This window comes from Ruditapes philippinarum, unplaced genomic scaffold (genome assembly GCF_026571515.1).
Source record: "Ruditapes philippinarum isolate M1 unplaced genomic scaffold, ASM2657151v2 ctg6280_1_1_1_1, whole genome shotgun sequence".
NCBI classification, from domain to species: domain Eukaryota; kingdom Metazoa; phylum Mollusca; class Bivalvia; order Venerida; family Veneridae; genus Ruditapes; species Ruditapes philippinarum.
In genome coordinates this window covers 30,266-50,557 of record NW_026864649.1, presented here as the reverse complement: position 1 = coordinate 50,557, position 20,292 = coordinate 30,266, and the positions used below count along the sequence as shown (strand labels likewise).

Here is a 20,292-nt window from a genome sequence, read left to right as displayed (position 1 = left end):
AATGATAGAATTTAATTTGTTTCAGGACCCATGGCCGGTTTTTTGACGAACAAGTTTGGATATTGAGCTTCACCAATCATCGGTAGTTTAGTAGCCTCTCTTGGCTTCTTGCTAAGCACGTTCTCTCCTTGTATTTAAGTTTTAGAACACTTTCAAGTAATTTTTTTTGTCTTTTACGTTTCATCAATTTTAATACCATTTGCAATTTTGATGTTTATGAAGTTAAGTGACATAAAAAAATTGTGATTCTATCTTATCATTTGATTATCATACTTTCAATAAATGTCCATATCTTTCTCGAAAATGTGTCGAATCAATTTATCATGAAATTATAAATAGTATATGCAAACGTGTTTTGCTCTATTAAGGCGACAACAGACACTTTCAATATATTTCCATTATTGTGATTTAAAACATTTTTGTAATAATTGTTGTTTATTTAAATTGCATGCATGACAACAACAACAACAACAACAACACAAACAACAGCAAGATGACTTTGATATTTCATGCATGACAACAACAACAACAACAACACAACCAACAGCAAAATGACATTGATACGTCGATTTAAAATTATACCATTTTTGTTCAAAAACAATTATTTACAAAGGCATTTGTTCAAAAATGTTTGCTTTTTTATTAAAATAATTTCAATAAATTTATAAAATTATTACTATAAAAAGCTGGTTTGAATGACATTTATGGAGGTACCACAGAAAGTGACTAAAGCCAGATGGCAATATTAAAAAAAGTGTCATACTAGTAATATTGAATCTTATTTTGTCACGATTTTTAAGCTCAGGTTTCGGTCTGACATATCTTCCAGCTGTTATTAGCGTTGCTCGTTATTTTGAAGCAAACTTTGTCTATGAGGCTCCTGTCATGTTGGAGTAGTATTGGAGCTTTTATCAAATATTTGATCGATGTAAATGGGTGGCGCGGAACTTTACTCATCCAATCGGGTATTCTTCTTCATTGCATGTTGTCTGGAGCTTTATTCCGACCACTTGAACAACAGAATCAGCAAGTACCTAAAAAGGATACAGAAAGCAAAGTTTTACCACAACGGGTAAATTGAAGAATCGGAGCCAAAAGACGCAGGAAAGCGCAATTAGTTCCAAGAAAGAAGTATCACTATTCAAGCTTGCAAAGTAAATTGTGATCGATGTTTTACTTTAAATGATACTGTTTTCTAAGGCATAAATGTTTATATTTGTATATAGAAAAAATATGCTTTTGTTTATATTTATCAGTTTAGTACAATGTATAACATAATAATAGGAATATAATTTTCATGACTACATCGTATGTCGGAGATTGGTATTTCTGTATAACTGATAAATATAAAGAAATGTGTTCGGTATAATAACAGGTTGGCTTTCTATTTGTATGCGTGTTTAGTTGTATATACATTGATGAGACTGGGAATGAAGAATACATATGTGCGATTGGGGTGGTTGTGTCATATTTTAAAATCTGAGGTTGAAAAGTGTTATTTTCTTGACTTTCAAGTGCTGTTTATAATACCTTTTTTTACGGAATGCCGTTAGGGCCATCGCCTATGAATGTGTTGATCTGAAACGCGATAGTCGATAGTACGATGGTGAAAACGCGAAATCACGAAACTACGATGGTGAAAACGCGAAAGTACGATGATGAAAACGCGATAGTACGATGATGAAAACGCGACAGTACGATACTACGATGATGAAAACGCGATAAACTTTCGTGTTTTCACCATCGTACTGTCGCGTTTTCACCATCGTAGTTTCGTGATTTCGCGTTTTCATCATCGTACTGTCGAGTATCGCGTTTCAGATCAAACCATTCATAGGCGATGGCCCTAACGGCATTCCGGAATGCCGTTAGGGCCATCGCCTATGAATGTGTTAATCTGAAACGCGAAAGTCGATAGTACGATGGTGAAAACACGAAATCACGAAACTACGATGGTGAAAACACGATAGTACGATGATGAAAACGCGATAGTACGATGATGAAAACGCGATAGTACGATGATGAAAACACGACAGTACGATGGTGAAAACGCGATAGTACGATGATGAAAACACGACAGTACGATGATGAAAACGCGATAGTACGATGGTGAAAACGCGATAGTACGATGATGAAAACACGACAGTACGATGATGAAAACTCGAAATCACGAAATTACGATGGTGAAAACGCGACAGTACGATGGTGAAAACACGATAGTTTATCGCGTTTTCATCATCGTAGTATCGTACTGTCGCGTTTTCATCATCGTACTTTCGCGTTTTCATCATCGTACTTTCGCATTTTCACCATCGTAGTTTCGTGATTTCGCGTTTTCACCATCGTACTATCGACTATCGCGTTTCAGATCAACAAATTCATAGGCAATGGCCCTAACGGCATTCCGTACCTTTTGGATTATTTAACATCACATTGTATTTTGCATAGGTTAGTGTTAATAAGCATTAACAAAATTTGATTGCTAACCAATGTAATGTTTGAAATTATTTTTATAAACAGTCAATTTACTTGACTGATTAATAGTCAGCCGATTTACTAAAGTAAATGTGTTATTTGAAATACTGTCTATCTAGTGTACAAAAAATAATGTTAGATATTTAAATGGACATTACAAGTGAAATTTTTAAGGCATACAAATACAACAGCCACGAGACAATTGTATCAAACTAAATTAAATTCAATGATTCTAGAGCCGAATCGATTCGAAATTACATCCGGAATCACGTGTCCACACAGTTTGCATTTTTCATTTACAAGAAGTAGCGAATAATGATTGATATCGATGATGTTTGTATCGATTTATTCAGGGAAATATACATAAACACATATATAATCATATATATCAACATGCATATAAAACATGCAAACATGCAACAAAAATAATTATTAAATCAAGTAGTATGTTTTAAGTTACTCAAGGATTGCCCATTAAGCTAAAAGCTTATGTCCAATTACTGTGATATTAATAAAATACAATAAATTACATTATGATAAATCATTATTAAGTTAAAATTAATGAAATAATTTTGCCAATATTGTTCTACAATCAAATTTTTGTTAAAGGTATGTAGAGAATCCAATTTGAGATCTAGTCATTTTATGTTTGTTTTGCCACAAAATGATTCTCATGTTACAAACATGTTTTTTTCAACAATGCTACAAAAGACGGGAATTCTTTACCGGTCAATCGAAAATATATTATAAACGTTTAAAGCTGCGTGCCTCCAGATGAGCAAAAATATTTCAATAAGATCAAACCCGAGAAAAATGTACTTTGACTTTAGGAAATGTAAAAAGATTCAAGATTTTAGTAATTATTTACATGTTTTATGCGATTTATGATACATTTTTCAGTATGTTTAAGCATATTTCTACTGCGTTACTAACGCAGTGAAGACTATTTCCGAATATTTTGACCTCATTTTGGTAACTTAGATTGGTTGTGATGGCTGTTTCAAGTGTTTGTAATGTATATATCATATCGATAAATGTGTCTTGATTGTAGTACAATGATCTTAAGATATTGAATGTCAATGATAGAGTTGGGCAGTTAAAACTGAACCACACTTTAACAACTATCAGACAGAACATAATTTGTCACAGAATTCCTCGGGGTATAGTGTTTTATAAAACGTACCACCTTACTTTGAGCTACTTGAAGTTTGTGTTTTTATATTTAACTTCATACGAAGATCTTATTGTTTGATACCTTATTGTTTGATCAATACATGGAATATAAATTGTTTGTATTTTTTTAAATTTTTGATCAGAACCAAACAGCATACATTCAGTCTTGCCAAGGCGAATAGGTAATTTATTGTCAACTAGCCATTCAGCGCATCGTTCCAAAACCTTTCCAAATTTTGTGGCTATAAGTTTTGGATCCTTGTGCGAAAACAGTATTGTACAATCATTTGCATATAATATGTAATAGGAATTGAGTCTGAAACAGCTTTACCAATAACCAATACTTTCTTTTTGAAACCTTCCTGACAAGTATGATTTAAACCAAGAAATAGATTTGACGCCTAATAGATCTTATTCATCACATAAAATATTATGATTGACCCTTTCAAATGCTTTTTGATAGAGACGAAAATATATTTTCATGATTACTTTCCCTATTCAATGTTAAACTGCAGTTCTGAATAGATATAAATCGTATTTACTCAGTTGTAACTGAAGGCTCTTAGCATTTTTAAATGAAAATTGAAATTTTACTTGTTCCACTTTCCTTAGATATTGATAATAAAAAATTAAGATGAAATATCTATTTATTTATAAGTGTAACTCTACATTTTACAGCTCGAATTCGCTTTTCCTTTTACATTGTATTATCTGTTCAGCGTAATAGTGTAATGGAAGGTTTGTGCGTGTAGAGACCCTGGTTCGAATCCTGGAAAGAGCATTTTTTTTTTTTTAGATTTTTTTACAACGAATTAGATTTTAGTTCTCATGAATTTCATTCACATGATGAAATTCGAGAACATTCTGTGTTATCAACAGGTAAAGTAAAAGACAGCACAGCCGTGATTAGGATGATAAATGATCAAATAATGTAATAAAAGATATAAAATTATGTATATAAATTCAGCCAAATTTTAAAAAATGTGGCGGATGGCATTTAGAGTTTTAAACAGAATAAAATTGATAATACTTTTCAATCCGTTCAATGACAGTTAAAATAAAATACATTCAACTTTGCTTAACCGTCATAAGTCTACCTTTAATTTGTGCAAACATTAAATACTAAGTAAATGACAGGTTCATAAAGAGAAAATGAAAAGTTACTTGACGCACTGTAAAAAATATATTCTGAAAGTAAACACAATACTAAAAGATGTGCACAATTGCATATTTGAACTCGAAAAAAACCATTTTCATAACGACAGCTCTTCATAAACTGGACTATCTAAACATTACGCTACTCGGATTTACGTGCCCATCTTCTATATGTATATTGTAATCAAAGGGCAAAATATAATGATTGAATAACTTGTTAAACCTATTACATCACAATGGTACGACCGATTAAAGAAAACCTATTCGTGTCCGATAATATATATTCAATATGTGTCAAATAAAAGATAATATATTTTTGTCAACACCATCTGGGACTTTAAAATGTTTGTCAACACCATCTGGGACTTTAAATGTCTCTAATTCTAACCAAAGTAATGGATTTCGATAATGCTAAACATATTTCGTTTAGTAATTTGTGGGCTAATTATACCCAGAAAAAAAGATATAGGAGGAACATTTTTAGTGGAATTGAACCGAAATGTCATTATGTTACAGTAGTGGTGTTCATTCATGGTGGGATCATGTGACTGAGATGATTTGTACAAAATGGCGGATGAGTAGAAAAGAAAGTAAAAACCAAATTTCCATAAATGTCTCACAATTAACAATAAGATGAAAACGAAGACCACAAAATTTATTTTATATTGTTGTAAATATGGCGAATGACTTTAAAACCTCAAGTAGAAGCGCAAAATTTCCCGATGAAGAAAGTCGACTAATGTCTGAAAGAGAAAGTGAACCATCAGGAAGTATTAATAATACAAAACGTGTACGCAATGAACTACAACTAAATGTCGCTAGTGTTTGTTCGGCAATAGGACCAGAAAAGTCAGATTTGACAAGAACTAAACTTACGAAATTTGATATGCCGCATAAACAAGGAAACGATGATACACAAACGTCTAATTACCTTGATTTTCAGTGTGAACCATTTACACAGACAGCAGAACCTGAGCATGGGGAAATTGTTTTCGGCCATCATACCAATAGATCTAAAACCAATGAAGGCTATATGAGTGAAGCAGCCACCAAATCTGTTTCAAAATCATCACAAAATACAAATATTTATTGTGAAGACTGCCAGAAATTAGGTCCAAAATCTCTAGATACAGATAGTATCATGTCTGAGTCTAATATACCATGTGACTGCAGTTTGGTAAGCACAAGTGGACACAAAAGTTTACCAATATTTCCATCCCAAGACAGATTGAATGGAATATTGACGCCAAATAACATATATTTAAAGAAACATAAAAGCATACCATACCTGCATTCAGCACTTTTAAAGCAGAATGACAACGTAAAATTAAAAGATGTTGAACAAAGCGAAAAAGTTAAAAATAAAATTATGTCTGTTTGGAATAATGTTAGATATGGTAAGTTAATATACTTTTGTAAATTTTTTATGTATTAAAATCATTGAGGACAGGTAACTGCACAGTACTAGTCTACTATACTAGTATTAATCAGACTTACCTTATATACCTTCCACTCTCATAACATTAAAAATAAGGGTTTTATTTTTATTAACTCTTTTCCATGTTGAACAGTTTACACAAAGACATAATTTTTGTCCAATTCAAATGATATCCAAGTGATTTTTTTGCAATTTTCAAATCAACCTGTGGCTTTCTGAAGGGAAAAATATAGCACAGTTACTCAGAAAATGGGAAATCCTGAAATCAAATTCCAACAACTAAGATTGGAATTCATCCACATATTTTAGAATTTTTTAAATTTCTATTCATTTTAACATGCATGGCACCAGGGTCTTTCAAACAGAATGATCTGGAAACACGCTATGTAAACTCTTCTCGCTACAATTAAACATGTCTCAGTATAACTTGGTATAGTTTGCTATAAGTAAATTATGTTTAACAAGTGTTCAAGAAAAAGACCGTGACGAAAATTAAATACAAGAGCACAAATGAAAAATTTAACATTTGACATGATGTTATTTAAAAAACTTTAAACTTGTGAAAAAAGGATAAATATTTCAGAAAATAATGTTTTTAAAGTCATCATTGGCAGGTGACACATGATCACTGATCGCTCTTGTTTTAATCAGTATTATTTTAGGTTATATAACAATTATTTTGTATTGCATATTATTTATAAACAATCATTATTTTAGGTTGGACACTAAAAACCAAGACAAACTTTGGAAAAGACAGCCCAATATTTTTGCTTGGATGCTGCTATCATAAACGACCTGAGGGTAACTTTTAAAATATTAAATTTTTTGTACACCATTTTCAAGAAATAAAATAAATATATAAATATTTATATGAAATGAGGCTTTAGACCAATACAAATTTGAAAGTCATCATTTTCAGTAAGTTGTGTTGTTCTATGCTAGGGCTGTCATTGATGAAAAATGTTGTATCGATATATTGAGAGACAAATATTGACGATATATAGACTTTGACAGTAGATACAATGAAAAACATTTTAATAATAATATGTGTTATAAATTGGGATGATGGCAGGGCCAAAAAACCCTTCTTTGTAGAGGCCGAATATAGGCTGCTTCCCAGACTAAACTAGCCTTTTTTTTTCCCCAGTTTAGTCCTCAAAATTCCCCAGTCTTTTGAAATTTCCCATATAATTTAGAACAAAGTTAAATGATGGTGTTGAATTAAGGTCTTTTACTGCCTTATTAGTATTTCCCAGTGCTTTTTGCTTTTCTATTTTGAAGAACTTGTTAAAAGTTTGTGTTGAATTTGAGACCCCTTTTCCAAAAGTATGCCAAAATCATGCATATTTTCCCCAAGAAAAAGGCTGAGGCCCCTTCCCCAAAAATGGTGTTTTGGCCCTGGATGGCGTTATGCATGCTTGTAATACACATTACAAATACTACAAACTAACAGAAAGTTTTTTTCTCTGTTATTCTTGTCACTGACATTTGAAAACGGTGTTTAAAGTTCAAGTTAGCCAAGAAAAGTAGAAAAAATTGACTTCTCTTATAAGCCAAAATAGAGAGATATATTCACTAACAAAAATAATTTTTTTTATTAGCTTGTATTGATATGTGAGTGTGTATCGATATTGTATCGGATTATGAATATCGATGATATCGCATATATTCAGAGACAGCCCTATTCTATGCATGTACATGTACTAAAGTGCTCAAGGGTGAGCTTCTGGGATCACTCTGTGTCAGTCATGTGTCGTTAATGGCATCAAACTTTTTCTTAAGGTAGTATACCCCTTATGCATCACCTCCGCTTCGAAGAGTATTCAAGTATGCTTCAATTGCATTGAAACTGAAGGGTGTGGATTCAAACCCCAGAAGGGGCATTTTTTTTTCCATTTTTAGATTGACTATTCACAGAATAATCAAGCTAATGCAGTCAACCCATTTGTCGGCGTCAGCATCCCTGTGGTTAAGTTTTTTTCTGTAAGCTGGTATCTCCATAACTACTGATGGGAATAGATTGAAACTTCACACACTTGTTCTCTGTGATTATCTAACTTGATTAGCACAAGTCCCATAACTCTGATTGCTTTTTTGCATAATTATGCCCCTTTTCCGACTTAGAAATTCTTGGTTAAGTTTTTGCGTGTAAGCTGGTATCTTCAGAACTACTGAAGGGAATGGATTGAAACTTCACACACTTGTTCTCTGTGATTATCTATCATGATTGTTACAAGTCCCATAACTCTGTTTGCTTTTTGCATAATTATGCCCCTTTTTCGCCTTAGAAATTCTTTGTAAAGGTTTTGCTTGTAAGCTTGTATCTCCATAACTACTGAAGGGTTTGTGCCTTTTTTGGGACAATTTTATGCATTCATAATAATAAAGCAGTTATTTACTCGATAAACATCTTAATTACAAGCCTTTGTATCTTTGACAATTTTATGTATTCATATAGGTAAGCATTATTATACTGGATGAAACACCCTTGTGACAACTTTTCGAATAGTCGAGCGTTACTGTCCTCCGACAGTTCTTGTTTTTTCTTAAAACTACATAGTAAAAGTATTTTATATTTTGCAAGATCAACCAATATACTTTTAAGAAAATTTAAGCAATCTTTGAAAACAGCCCCTCATTGTGGTAAAGTTTAGGGATATTTTGAATTAGGGAAATTAACTAATATGTGTTTAAAGTGGACAGGGAAGGGTAACATTTTTATACATATTAAAACATTTTGTGTAGAAACGATTATTTTGCTTGTGTGATTTGTTACCTGAATGCTAGTATTTTATTTTAACAATGATCAGTTTTTCATAATGACGATATAGTAGATTATTTATAGTTTCTCATTTCTGAAAAAGAGCCCAAATTAGTTCAGAGAAATGTCCATAACTCGTAAAACATACAGTTAATTTTGTTAAAAGTGTTCATACAGGGTAGATGTGTCCTTTAAGGCATATAACTGTCCAATATTGTCAATTTTACAGTTTCTTATAAAGCCCATCAGGGGTGTCCTACCTTAAAGCAAAATCGCCTATACAAATGTACCAATAGGCTGACTATTGTTAAAACTGAGCAGGAATGTTTGAAGTTTCTGGCATTTATTGGTACATGTAAATATCTTGCATTGTTTAGATGATGAACCAGAGCCGGGAGAAGTAAGTCACTGTCCACCAAGCATGGAACTGTTCAAGCAAGACTTTCAGAGTCGTCTTTGGTTTACTTATCGGCGAGGATTTCAGATGTTACACCAAACAAAGTTTACAACAGATTGTGGCTGGGGATGTATGTTACGGAGCAGTCAGATGATGTTAGCTCAAGCGTTGATTTGCCATTTTCTCGGCAGAGGTATTTTATATATTGTGATATTGCTTACTTACATGTATATCTAAGTTACATGTATATTCTCTATTGTCAAAGACTTGATGTGCCCCTCTGTGCGTATTTAATTACAGTTTGAGATGTGATTGTAAAATGTATGTGGTTCTACTCAATGGAAGCTTGAACCTGAAATCATGCACAGAGGGGTACATAATGGTCTTCTTCCACCAGTATTGGAGAAAATACCCATATGACCTTATCAGTAGAAAAGTGACCAAAAATAATTGTCCCATAAGATTAAATACAATGTATCAGTGGGAATAAATTTAGGATTGTTATTTCATTTCTATACTAGATACTAGTATACTCAACATCACTAATTTTGCATCATCACTTATTTCACGGTAATGGCATATTTCCATGTCATGACTAGTGTTAAAATTGGTCTAAAGAGACATATTGTAGACATACACCTAAACAACAAAGTTTTTGTGCAAAATATTTGAAATCTGTAGTTTAAAAAGCCACAATAGTCAATAAAATGTGCACATATGTCTGAAACAGTCATCATTTTCTAAATGTTCTTGTTTGTTGAAAAAATAAATTTTGAGTTTCAAAGTAAAGATAGTTTTAATATTTAAAATTGAGCGATGTAACATTTACTAATTAAAACTGAAATATGAAAAAAAAACTTGAGTATTGAAATTTTAGTGTACATATCGTTTTAAAATGGCAGTCCTATGATCTATGTCTTGACCATTCTATCTGATTTTTGATTGATTATGATGTTGTTTTCTTGTATCATACAACATAAAAATGATAAAATACCAAAATGTTACAGGTAATAACAATTTTTTTGTACCGTAAGTTCATTGTTTTACGTCTTGTTTTAAAGTGTTAAGTATGGTGAACTAAGAGGAACACAGTATACTTGTTTTTTTTATGCCACCGCAGCATCTGCGATGCGGTGGCATATAGCGATTCACCTGTGTGTGTGTGTGTGTGTGTGTGTTTGTTTGTGTGTGTGTGTGTTATATAGATTATATAGTGAACTTAAAAAATCTTCTTGTGAAAAACCACTAGTCCAATTTCAACCAAACTTGGCAGGATTGATCCTTGGGTGAAGGGCTTCCAAAGTTGTTCAAAGAATTTCATTCCATGCAGAAATCTGGTTGCCATGGCAACCAAAAGGAATTATAAGAATAAATTTAAAAAATCTTCTTATAAAGACCCAGAAGGCCTAGAGCTTAGATATTTTGCATAAGGCATTGTCTGGTAGACCTCTACCAAGATTGTTCAAATTATAGCCCTGGGGTCAAAATCGGCCCCGCCCCGGGGGTCATTGATTTTCACTATATGTACATATAGTAAAAACTGAAAATACCTTCTTGTAAAGACCCAAAAGGCCCAGAGCTTAGATATTTTGCATAAGGCATTTTCTTGTAGACCCTTACCAAGATTGTTCAAATTATAGCCCTGGGGTCAAAATCGGCTCCGCCCGGGGGGTCTTGAATTTCACTATATGCACATATAGTAAAAACTTAAAATACCTTCTTGTGAAGACCCAAAAGGCCTAGAGCTTAGATATTTTACATAAGGCATTGTGTAGTGAACCTCTAGCAAGATTGTTCAAATTATAGCCTTGGGGTCAAAATCGGCCCCGCCCCTGGGGTCATTGGTTTTCTTTATATGTATATTGTAAAAAACTTACAGTAAAAACTTTAAAAACATTTCTTCTAGCAATTGACAAATGCTAGAGGTTAGATATTTTGCGTGAAACATTATGTAGTGAACCTCTAGCAAGATTGTTCAAATTATAGCCCTGGGGTCAAAATTACCCCTGCCAGGAGGGTCAATGATTTCCAATATATACATATAGTAAAAAAGAATAAAAATCTTCTTGTCTGAAGGTACAAGGCTTAGAGCTTTAATATTTATTAAATGATATCATATATAGGTACTCTACCAAAGTTGTTCAAATTTTGCCTCTAGTGTCAAAATTAGCCCCGCCCCGGGGGCCATAGGATTTCCTTATATGTGTATAGTAAAAACTTAAAAAATCATCTTCTCTAAATTTACAAAGGCGAGAGTTCAGATATTTTGCATGAAACATTGTATAGTGAACCTCTAGCAAGATTGTACAAATTATAGTCCTGGTGTCAAAATTGGCCCCACCCCCAGGGGTCATTGATTTTCACTATGTACATATAGTGAAAAATCAAAAAATCTTCTTGTCTGAAGGTACAAGGCTTAGAGCTTTGATATTTGGTATATAATATCATCTATGGGTCCTCTACTAATGTTGTTTTAATTATGCCCCTAGTGAAAAAATTGCCCTGCCCTAGAGGCGATAGTTTTCCTTATATGTATAAAGTAAAAACTTGAAAAAAATCTTCTTCTCTGAATTGACAAAGGCTAGAGGTTAAATTTATGGCATGAGACTTTGGGAAGTGAACCTCTACTAACATTCTTCAAATTATATCCCTGGGGTCAAAATTGGGTCCACCCCGGGTTCATTGATTTTCATTATGTACATATAGTAAAAAAAATAAATAAATAAAAACTATTTTTGTCTAAAGGTACAAGGCATAGAGCTTTGATGTTTGCTATATAATATCAACTGTAGGTCCTCTACCAAAGTTTTCAAATATTTCCCCTGGTGTCAAAATTGGCCCTGCCTGGGCGCAGTGATTTTCATTAAGTACACATTATTAAAACAGAAAATAAAACAAATGTTTTTCTGAATGGGAGAAAGCTACAGCTTAGATATTTGACTTGAAATGTTGTTTGGTGGAACTGTATCAAGATTGTTTTGAATTAAACCCTTAGCTCAAAATTTTGCCTTGCCCAAGGGGACAGTGACCTACTTTCTTGTCCTTTGATGAACAGCAATGAAATTTTGACCATGTGCAAAGTTTTAGTTGTAAAATTGAACTTTTATATCAAGTGACCTAGATTTTGATTATGTGACCTACTTTCTTGTCCTTTGATGTACAGCTATGAAATTTGAACCATGTGCACAGATTAAGATGTAAAGAGAACTTTGATATCAGCTGACCTAGATTTTGACAAAAGTGTCTTTCTGTGTTGTCCTTTGATGTAGTCATGAAATTAGGCTGTCGTCTGCTTATCTTTCTGCAAGGGAATGCTAGCAGTTTATAGTAATATAATCATCCAGACAATAATATACGAGGTTAATAAAAGACCCGTTCTTCAACAGTATTTGTTCCTACACTTCTATTTAGTGTTGTATTAATGCGGTGGCATAGCATTTTCTAAAATGCAATCTTGTTTTTTGTTGATTACAGACTGGAGGGTGCATAATCAAACCAAAGAGCAAGAAACATTTTATCGTCAAATTATTAAATGGTTTGGTGACTCACTAAGTGACCAGTGTCCATTTTCTTTGCATCATTTGGTAGAGTATGGAAAGGTGTATGGGAAACAAGCAGGAGAGTGGTATGGGCCATCATCTGTTTCTTATATCATCAGGTTTGTACATTTGTATATTTCTCTTAACCAACACAAATGTGTAAGGTCATGGTTTGATGTTGGGGCTATGTGATTAATTACATTTTAGGCTATTACACAACCAATTATAAAACAATTGAAAGATTATATGACTGCTGTAAATAAATGAAATGCTTTTCAATTTTCCCCTATTATAGGTATTGTGCTGTATTATAACTAATTGATAAAGATTTTTGATAGGTTACTTATAGGTTTGGTATATATTGTGGTTATAAAGCTGGGTATAAAAGGTTTTTTGCAATATAATCCTTATATTTACCAAGTAGTTTAGATTATATTGTCCACTAGGCCATATATTCTTTCAAAAATCTTTCTAACTAATGTAAGAGTAATGATATGGCCGAGTGGTTAACATGTCAGACTAGTAATCTAGGTATCCCTAGGCATGTTAAGCAAGCCATTGTTTCCATAAGCAAGAAACTACTCGTACACTCATTGCTTAGTCCTAGTTGGAACCAGGAATGAATCTGAGACCTATAAGCCCATAGCTTCCGACATAATCCAACTTGAATTCTTTTGTTTAAACTAATACATTTGTAAAGGCTTTACAATTTTTGTCAAATGCACAATGCATTTTTTTCCTCTGATATGAACATCCATGTTTATTTCTTTCAGAGATGCTGTGGTCAAGGCTTCATTTTCACAGCCAGTTCTGAAAGATCTGTGTATATACGTTGCCCAAGATTGCACTGGTATGTTTCATTTAAACTTAATGTTTTTCAAAAATGTTAATATTGTTGATACTTATAGGCTATCCTGAATCCTCATTTTCTTGCATTGAGAGACTTAAAGGCTGAAGTTGTGTATGTCTTTGACTTTGAGGTACATGCACAGCATTTCATCTACTGTGAGTTTTAATACTGCAAGGGACTTTGTAGTCTTTCATGTGAGTAATCTATTCAGGTATATTAAAGGTCAGTGGTTTTACCTGAGGGGCACACTTAAAATTATACTGAAAAGGTGTCTAGTCTACCATCTTCTGCCAGTGAAAAAATACCATATGAGCTGCTCTCTTTGCAACTTTGACCTAACAAAATGATAAAATTATGGCCTTTTTGTTTTTAATAGCCCAGAACTGCTGAAACCATGATTCTCTATTAAAATTTAAATTTTATACTGATTTGTATTTCTTTTTGCCACATTAATTTAGCCATATTTTATAAATCATGATTTATTATTTTATACAGTGAATAAATCATGATGTATTATATTATACAGTGTATAAATCATGATGTATTATATTATACAGTGAATAAATCATGATGTATTATATTATACATTGAATTAATCATGATGTATTATATTATACAGTGTATAAATCATGATGTATTATATTATACATTGAATTAATCATGATGTATTATATTATACACTGTATAAATCATGATGTATTATACAGTGAATAAATCATGATGTATTATATTATACAGTGAATAAATCATGATGTATTATATTATACAGTGAATAAATCATGGTGTATTATATTATACAGTGGTGTATTATATTATACAGTGTATAAATCATGATGTATTATATTATACAGTGTATAAATCATGATGTATTATTTTATACAGTGTATAAATCATGATGTATTATTTTATACAGTGTATAAACAAGATATTATTGAGATGTGCTGTTCAAGACCGAGGAATTTGACCAGCAGTGATGACAGCAATATAATAGGCAATGCTTGTTCTAGTCATACTAATAATAGTGAATGGAAAAGATCTGTGATCATTCTGATACCAGTACGACTTGGTGGTGAAGAATTTAATCCCATTTACTCACCGTGCTTAAAAAATCTGATGGCAGTAGAGTCATGTATAGGAATCATTGGCGGGAAGCCAAAACATTCATTGTATTTCATTGGCTGGCAAGGTTAGTACATGTACATTGTTTCTAGCTCAGTGAAAACAAAAATGTGCCAGCAAGATTATTATTTATTTTTATATCATCAGAGACACATATCAACTTTCAAGATTAGAATTTTTACTTTTTACACTTCTATAACCAAAGTAAGCATTTATCTGAATCTCTAAAACTAAAGTTGAGACACAAGCTAAGTTTATTTATTTATTTTTTTTGTTTTTTTTTAAACCCTCTAGTATCATATAGATTGTCTGGCAAGGTGAGCATTTACTTTAACCACTTTATTCAAAGTTGGCAAAGGTGGTATTTTGTTTAAGAGAACTTGAACCTAAACTTGGGTGACAAAGGAAGTGCTTTTGTCCACTTTATCCTGCAAAAACCAAATACTGACTTTTGTAAAAGACCTCTAGTACCAAATGTTGGCTGATAGAGGTATTATTTGTATTGCATGAATGAAATCAAATTTGCCTGCAAATATATCACTTTGTTTTTCATGACTAAAAGGCGAAGATAGTATATTGTTTTTACTGCTAGAACTAATGTGTTGGCTGGCAATGGTAATGCATGCATTTATGTTTACATAAATAAAACCATAAATAGCTTGGCCAGATAGCAGTTGTTTTTCACTATGTTGGTTGTCAGTTATGGTATTTTTTAAGATATTAGTCCAGACTTGATTTTGTTTTCTTGAAGTATTCTTGATTTTTTAAATTATACTTGACAAATTTACTTTAGATTATGTTATGTACTTCTTTCAGAGGATAAACTGATTTACCTGGATCCACATTTTTGTCAAGATCATGTAGATACATTGCAGAGGGACTTCAAGATTGAGGTAATTTTTATATTGCTTTCTTTCTTGTTGTTATCAATTGCTAAATTAATTTGCTACCACATGGCAATAGTACCATATAACAAGTGGTCTCTGGTATAAAAATTTATGTTACCAGAAAATATTTGGGACCGCCTCCGTGGTCGAGGGGTTAGAATCGATGACTTCTAATCTAGTTACTTCTCTGGCGTGGGTTCGATCCCCGGGAGATGCTTTGGTAGTTAAGCGCGGAGGATGGTAGTCTAGTACTGGTGTAACTCTCCAGGAACGATGGTTAGGAAACTACCCGCCTATATGACTGAAATACTGTTGGGAAAAGGCGTAAAATGAAACAAACAAACAAACAAACAAAACAAAATATTTGGGTAGCATATAGTCATCACTTTGTTGTTAAGTAATTCTCTTGATTTTTCCTATAGTTATATAAACAGATTTATTTCAGTTTACAATGTAAGGACAAGGCACATCATACAACATACACGAAACAGACATGAAAAGGACTTGAGATGTATACATTTATAAATAGCCATTAACATTACTTTACATAAAAATGAGTAAAAAGATTTAAAACAAACTCTTGTTTCCATTGTGGTCCTTAGTTTCTCCTAGCAACATCATTTATTGTCTTATTTCCTCGATGTTTGGATACCTTGGATGGTTCGCTAACATTGGATGTAGATTTAATTTATTTAGGTCAAGGTCAATGGTGCTAAAATACTTTTTTTATGCTTTTCCTTTACAATATTTTGCATTGAAACACAAATACAACACAATGACAATGGTGAAGGTTCAGGGGGTGTGGGGTGCCTTTTTAACATTATGTCTTGCTGAATGAGTAAAGTAGAAGAATACATTTAAATATGTATGAACTGTATAGATGGCTAAAAAGGTATATATATAGAGGATATTGAATGAGTGTAGTTTAATACTAAATTTATTTAACGAGTTGAATAAAATCATATTGTGCGAGCCTCTGGCGAGCATAATGTTGTTTTATTCAATGCGTTGAATAAATTTAGAATTGAATCTACACGAATATAATATTATATTTATCACATATATAAAATAGTAACAGTAAACTGTTAAAATGAGTAGTTTTTCAATGACGCGCCTGTAGTGTAACGCTAAGATTAGCGCGCTTTAACGCAATGTTTCTTTATGGCGCAAATGATGTCACGTCAAAGTGTTATTACACTAGTGTAATATCGTTTTTATTAAATGGCTTTATTACACTCCTGCGCCGCGGTTTATGTGATAAATGAAGTTTCTATATCAAGCTTGGTAGCCTTTGTATTCCAATGGTGTGAAAAAATATGAAATTCTCTTGAGCATGTTAAATTATTATCAAACCTCATTTAGAACCTTTAGGATGCATGTATTGTTGCCTACAGTTATGGTATTAATATACACGGTACTGAATTTAATATGTATGCTAAATATGTATTAAAATGAAAGGAGAAAATATGTAAGAAGTTGGCATGAGGTCTGGTTGGTAAACACTTTCAGTGATTGCTAGTGTGAGTCCCAATTCTTCAGTATTCTTCAAAGGGATTTAGCAAACACTTTTGTATATTGTGTAGATATGTTGATGTATATTTATATATGCAATAAAATAATATTAAACTTAAAAGTATTTTTCTCAACTTCAGGTAAATTAAGGAAATTCACTCATGCATATAGACTGCACTGCAAACTAGGAAATACAGTTCTTAGAAAACAATTGTTGATGTCCTGTAATTCCCAGTTATTATGTTTTGTTTTCATAAATTAAAAAAACAACAACTTTGAGCTAATTGTTTCTGTTTTATCAACAGTCATTCCATTGCTTTTCACCAAGGAAAGTATCGTTGGGCAAAATGGATCCCAGTGCATGTGTGGGTTTTTACTGCAGGACCAAACAAGATTTTCAGAGTTTTGTGGAGCATACAGAAGAGGTATGAAGAAATATCATACATTGTAGAAAAATGTCAAAAAACTGCGCTAAAGCAAGAAATTGCAAAAAAATTGTCAAAAGTAGTTTGAAAGTGAATGATTTGGTTTTAAATGTGATCACTTTGTGAGATAGAACTAAAGATAGAAAACTAGTATTATATTGTTATAGTAGATCCTTCAATGTAAATTTATAATGACATGAATGTGTCTTTAAAAAAGAACAATTTTAGTCACATGAGATAGACTAGGAAATAAAATATTGAAGAGGTCCTGAAGGACACTGCTAATTTCTCTAAACAAGAAATTTATCAAAGTTAACAAAGAAGAAATTATACATTTGTACTTGAAATTGGTCTACTTCATCCAGGTATAAACAGGTAACAGAGTTCCTGGTATTACTCCATGATTCTATAATAATGGCTGCCATAAGGAGAGTGAAGTCTGTATTAACAAACTAATTATTATAGTGGCTTAATGCCTAGCAGTGACAGCTGTATAGTTAGTGATCATTAACTTAGTCTATATGGTGCACATTACTTTTACTTATTTTATATTTTTGGGGGATCTGAAGCCAAGGTCATTGGCTTCAAACCACTTGCCCCTCACCACTATGGTTTCTAGTTTTGCTAGGAACTTTGGAGTCTTTTATGTGAGAAAGCTGGAAAATGCCATATTTTCTCTACTGTGTTGGTGCGAGATGTAATAATAATAATAATAAATAATGTTTTATTTACATTTGCAGATGGTAACACCAAGTAGAGGCAGCGGATTATATCCAATGTTTGTATTTAATGAAGGAAAGGGAAGTGATATGAATATACAGGACTTGAGCCTCAGTGAGGAAAAGTATGTGCGTGTTAAACATGCTACAATAGATGAAAGTGGAAAAATTAGGTCATCAACAATAGACTCGGAGGAATTTGTTGTTTTATAACTCTGGTATGAAATCATCTTCAAAGATTATTTCCAGGCAGATATATAACAAAAAGTGATATTGTTCACATGTGTTCAATTGTATGTACATGTATATTTATTTGCATAATTATATCTAGTTAAGAAATAATACATTGTTTAGTGTTGGGTGTCCTAGATTTGACCCAGTATTTTAATCAGCACCAACTTTGTTGATGCCCTAACACTTGTAGTGTTGAATCACTGTATACCGTTATTTTATCAGGTAGTTTAATATGAGGATATGAATGTTGGCCTAGATACCCAATATACAACATGTATGAACCAAAGTTTTTGGATCTCTAGTCGTCCGTCCATTTGCCACATGTCCATAATTTCTTCAATAAATATCTCTTTCAAATTTTACCAGAATATACATTCGTACTGAAGACATTCTCTCAATAAAAGATTCCTTTAAAATAAAGGTAAACAAAATAATTATTTCTATGGCAACCAACAACTGGGATACAATATGTGTTTTAAACTAAATGCACTTGATGGTAGCAAGTATTACCTTTCTCTACAAATATACAATGAAGATAGAGGGAGATTTAAATATTTATTTATGTTGTAAATTTTTCTTTTATCATAGACTTTGTGTAAAAAAATTTGACTTTCACTTGAGTAATTGTTTTAAAATGTATATTTCTTGAAATAGTGATTGTTATTATACAATAATTTGACTTTGAATAAACTGGTGTTTTTTTTAAAAATTGTCTATCCACATTACCCCATTTGGACAAGTTGAAATGGCCACATTCCCCCTTTTGGACAAATTGAAATGGCCACATTCCCCCTTTTGGACAAGTTCAATTGCCAACATTTCCCGTCTTTGAACAAGTCGAAATGCCCACATTCTCCCTTTTGGACAAGTAGAAATGCCCACATTACGCCTTTTTGAAATTTGAAATTTCCACATTCCCCCTATTGGACAAGTTAGAATGCCCACATTCTCCCTTTTAGACAAGTTGCAATGCCAACATTCCCCCTTATGGACAAGTGAAAATACCCACATTTCCCTTTTGGAAAAGTTGAAATGCCAACATTCCCCCTTTTGGACAAGTCAAAATGCCCATATTCCCCGTCTTTGAACAAGTCAAAATGCCCACATTCTCCCTTTTGGACTAGTAGAAATGCCCACATTACGCCTTTTTGAAATTTGAAATGCCCACATTCCCCCTAACGGACAAGTCGGAATGCCCACATTCTCCCTTTTGGACAAGTTGCAATGCCAACCCTTATGGACAAGTGAAAATACCCACATTCCCCTTTTGGAAAAGTTGAAATGCCAACATTCCCCCTTTTGGACAAGTCAAAATGCCCACATTCCCCGTCTTTGAACAAGTCAAAATGCCCACATTCTCCCTTTTGGACAAGTCAAAATGCCCACATTCCCCGTCTTTGAACAAGTCAAAATGCCAACATTCCCCCTTTTGGACAAGTCAAAATGCCCACATTCCCCGTCTTTGAACAAGTCAAAATGCCAACATTCCCCCTTTTGGACAAGTCAAAATGCCCACATTCCCCGTCTTTGAACAAGTCGAAATGCCCACTCAACACCTTTTGGACAAGTTGAAATGCCCACTATTCCCCTTTTGGACAAGTTCAATTG

General features: G+C 32.8%; 1 protein-coding gene across 1 annotated transcript; it reads left to right on the top strand.

Annotated features, from left to right (window-relative positions):
• The first annotated feature begins 5,341 nt into the window (after positions 1–5,341).
• Positions 5,342–18,687, top strand: LOC132726399 (cysteine protease atg4da-like). The gene is made up of 9 exons (XM_060711714.1): positions 5,342–6,200; positions 6,959–7,042; positions 9,380–9,592; positions 12,874–13,057; positions 13,712–13,788; positions 14,702–14,974; positions 15,724–15,800; positions 17,612–17,731; positions 18,472–18,687. The coding sequence occupies exons 1-9, from the start codon at positions 5,480–5,482 to the stop codon at positions 18,661–18,663; spliced, it is 1,941 nt and encodes a 646-aa protein (XP_060567697.1). The 5' UTR covers positions 5,342–5,479; the 3' UTR covers positions 18,664–18,687.
• The last annotated feature ends 1,605 nt before the right edge of the window (positions 18,688–20,292 follow it).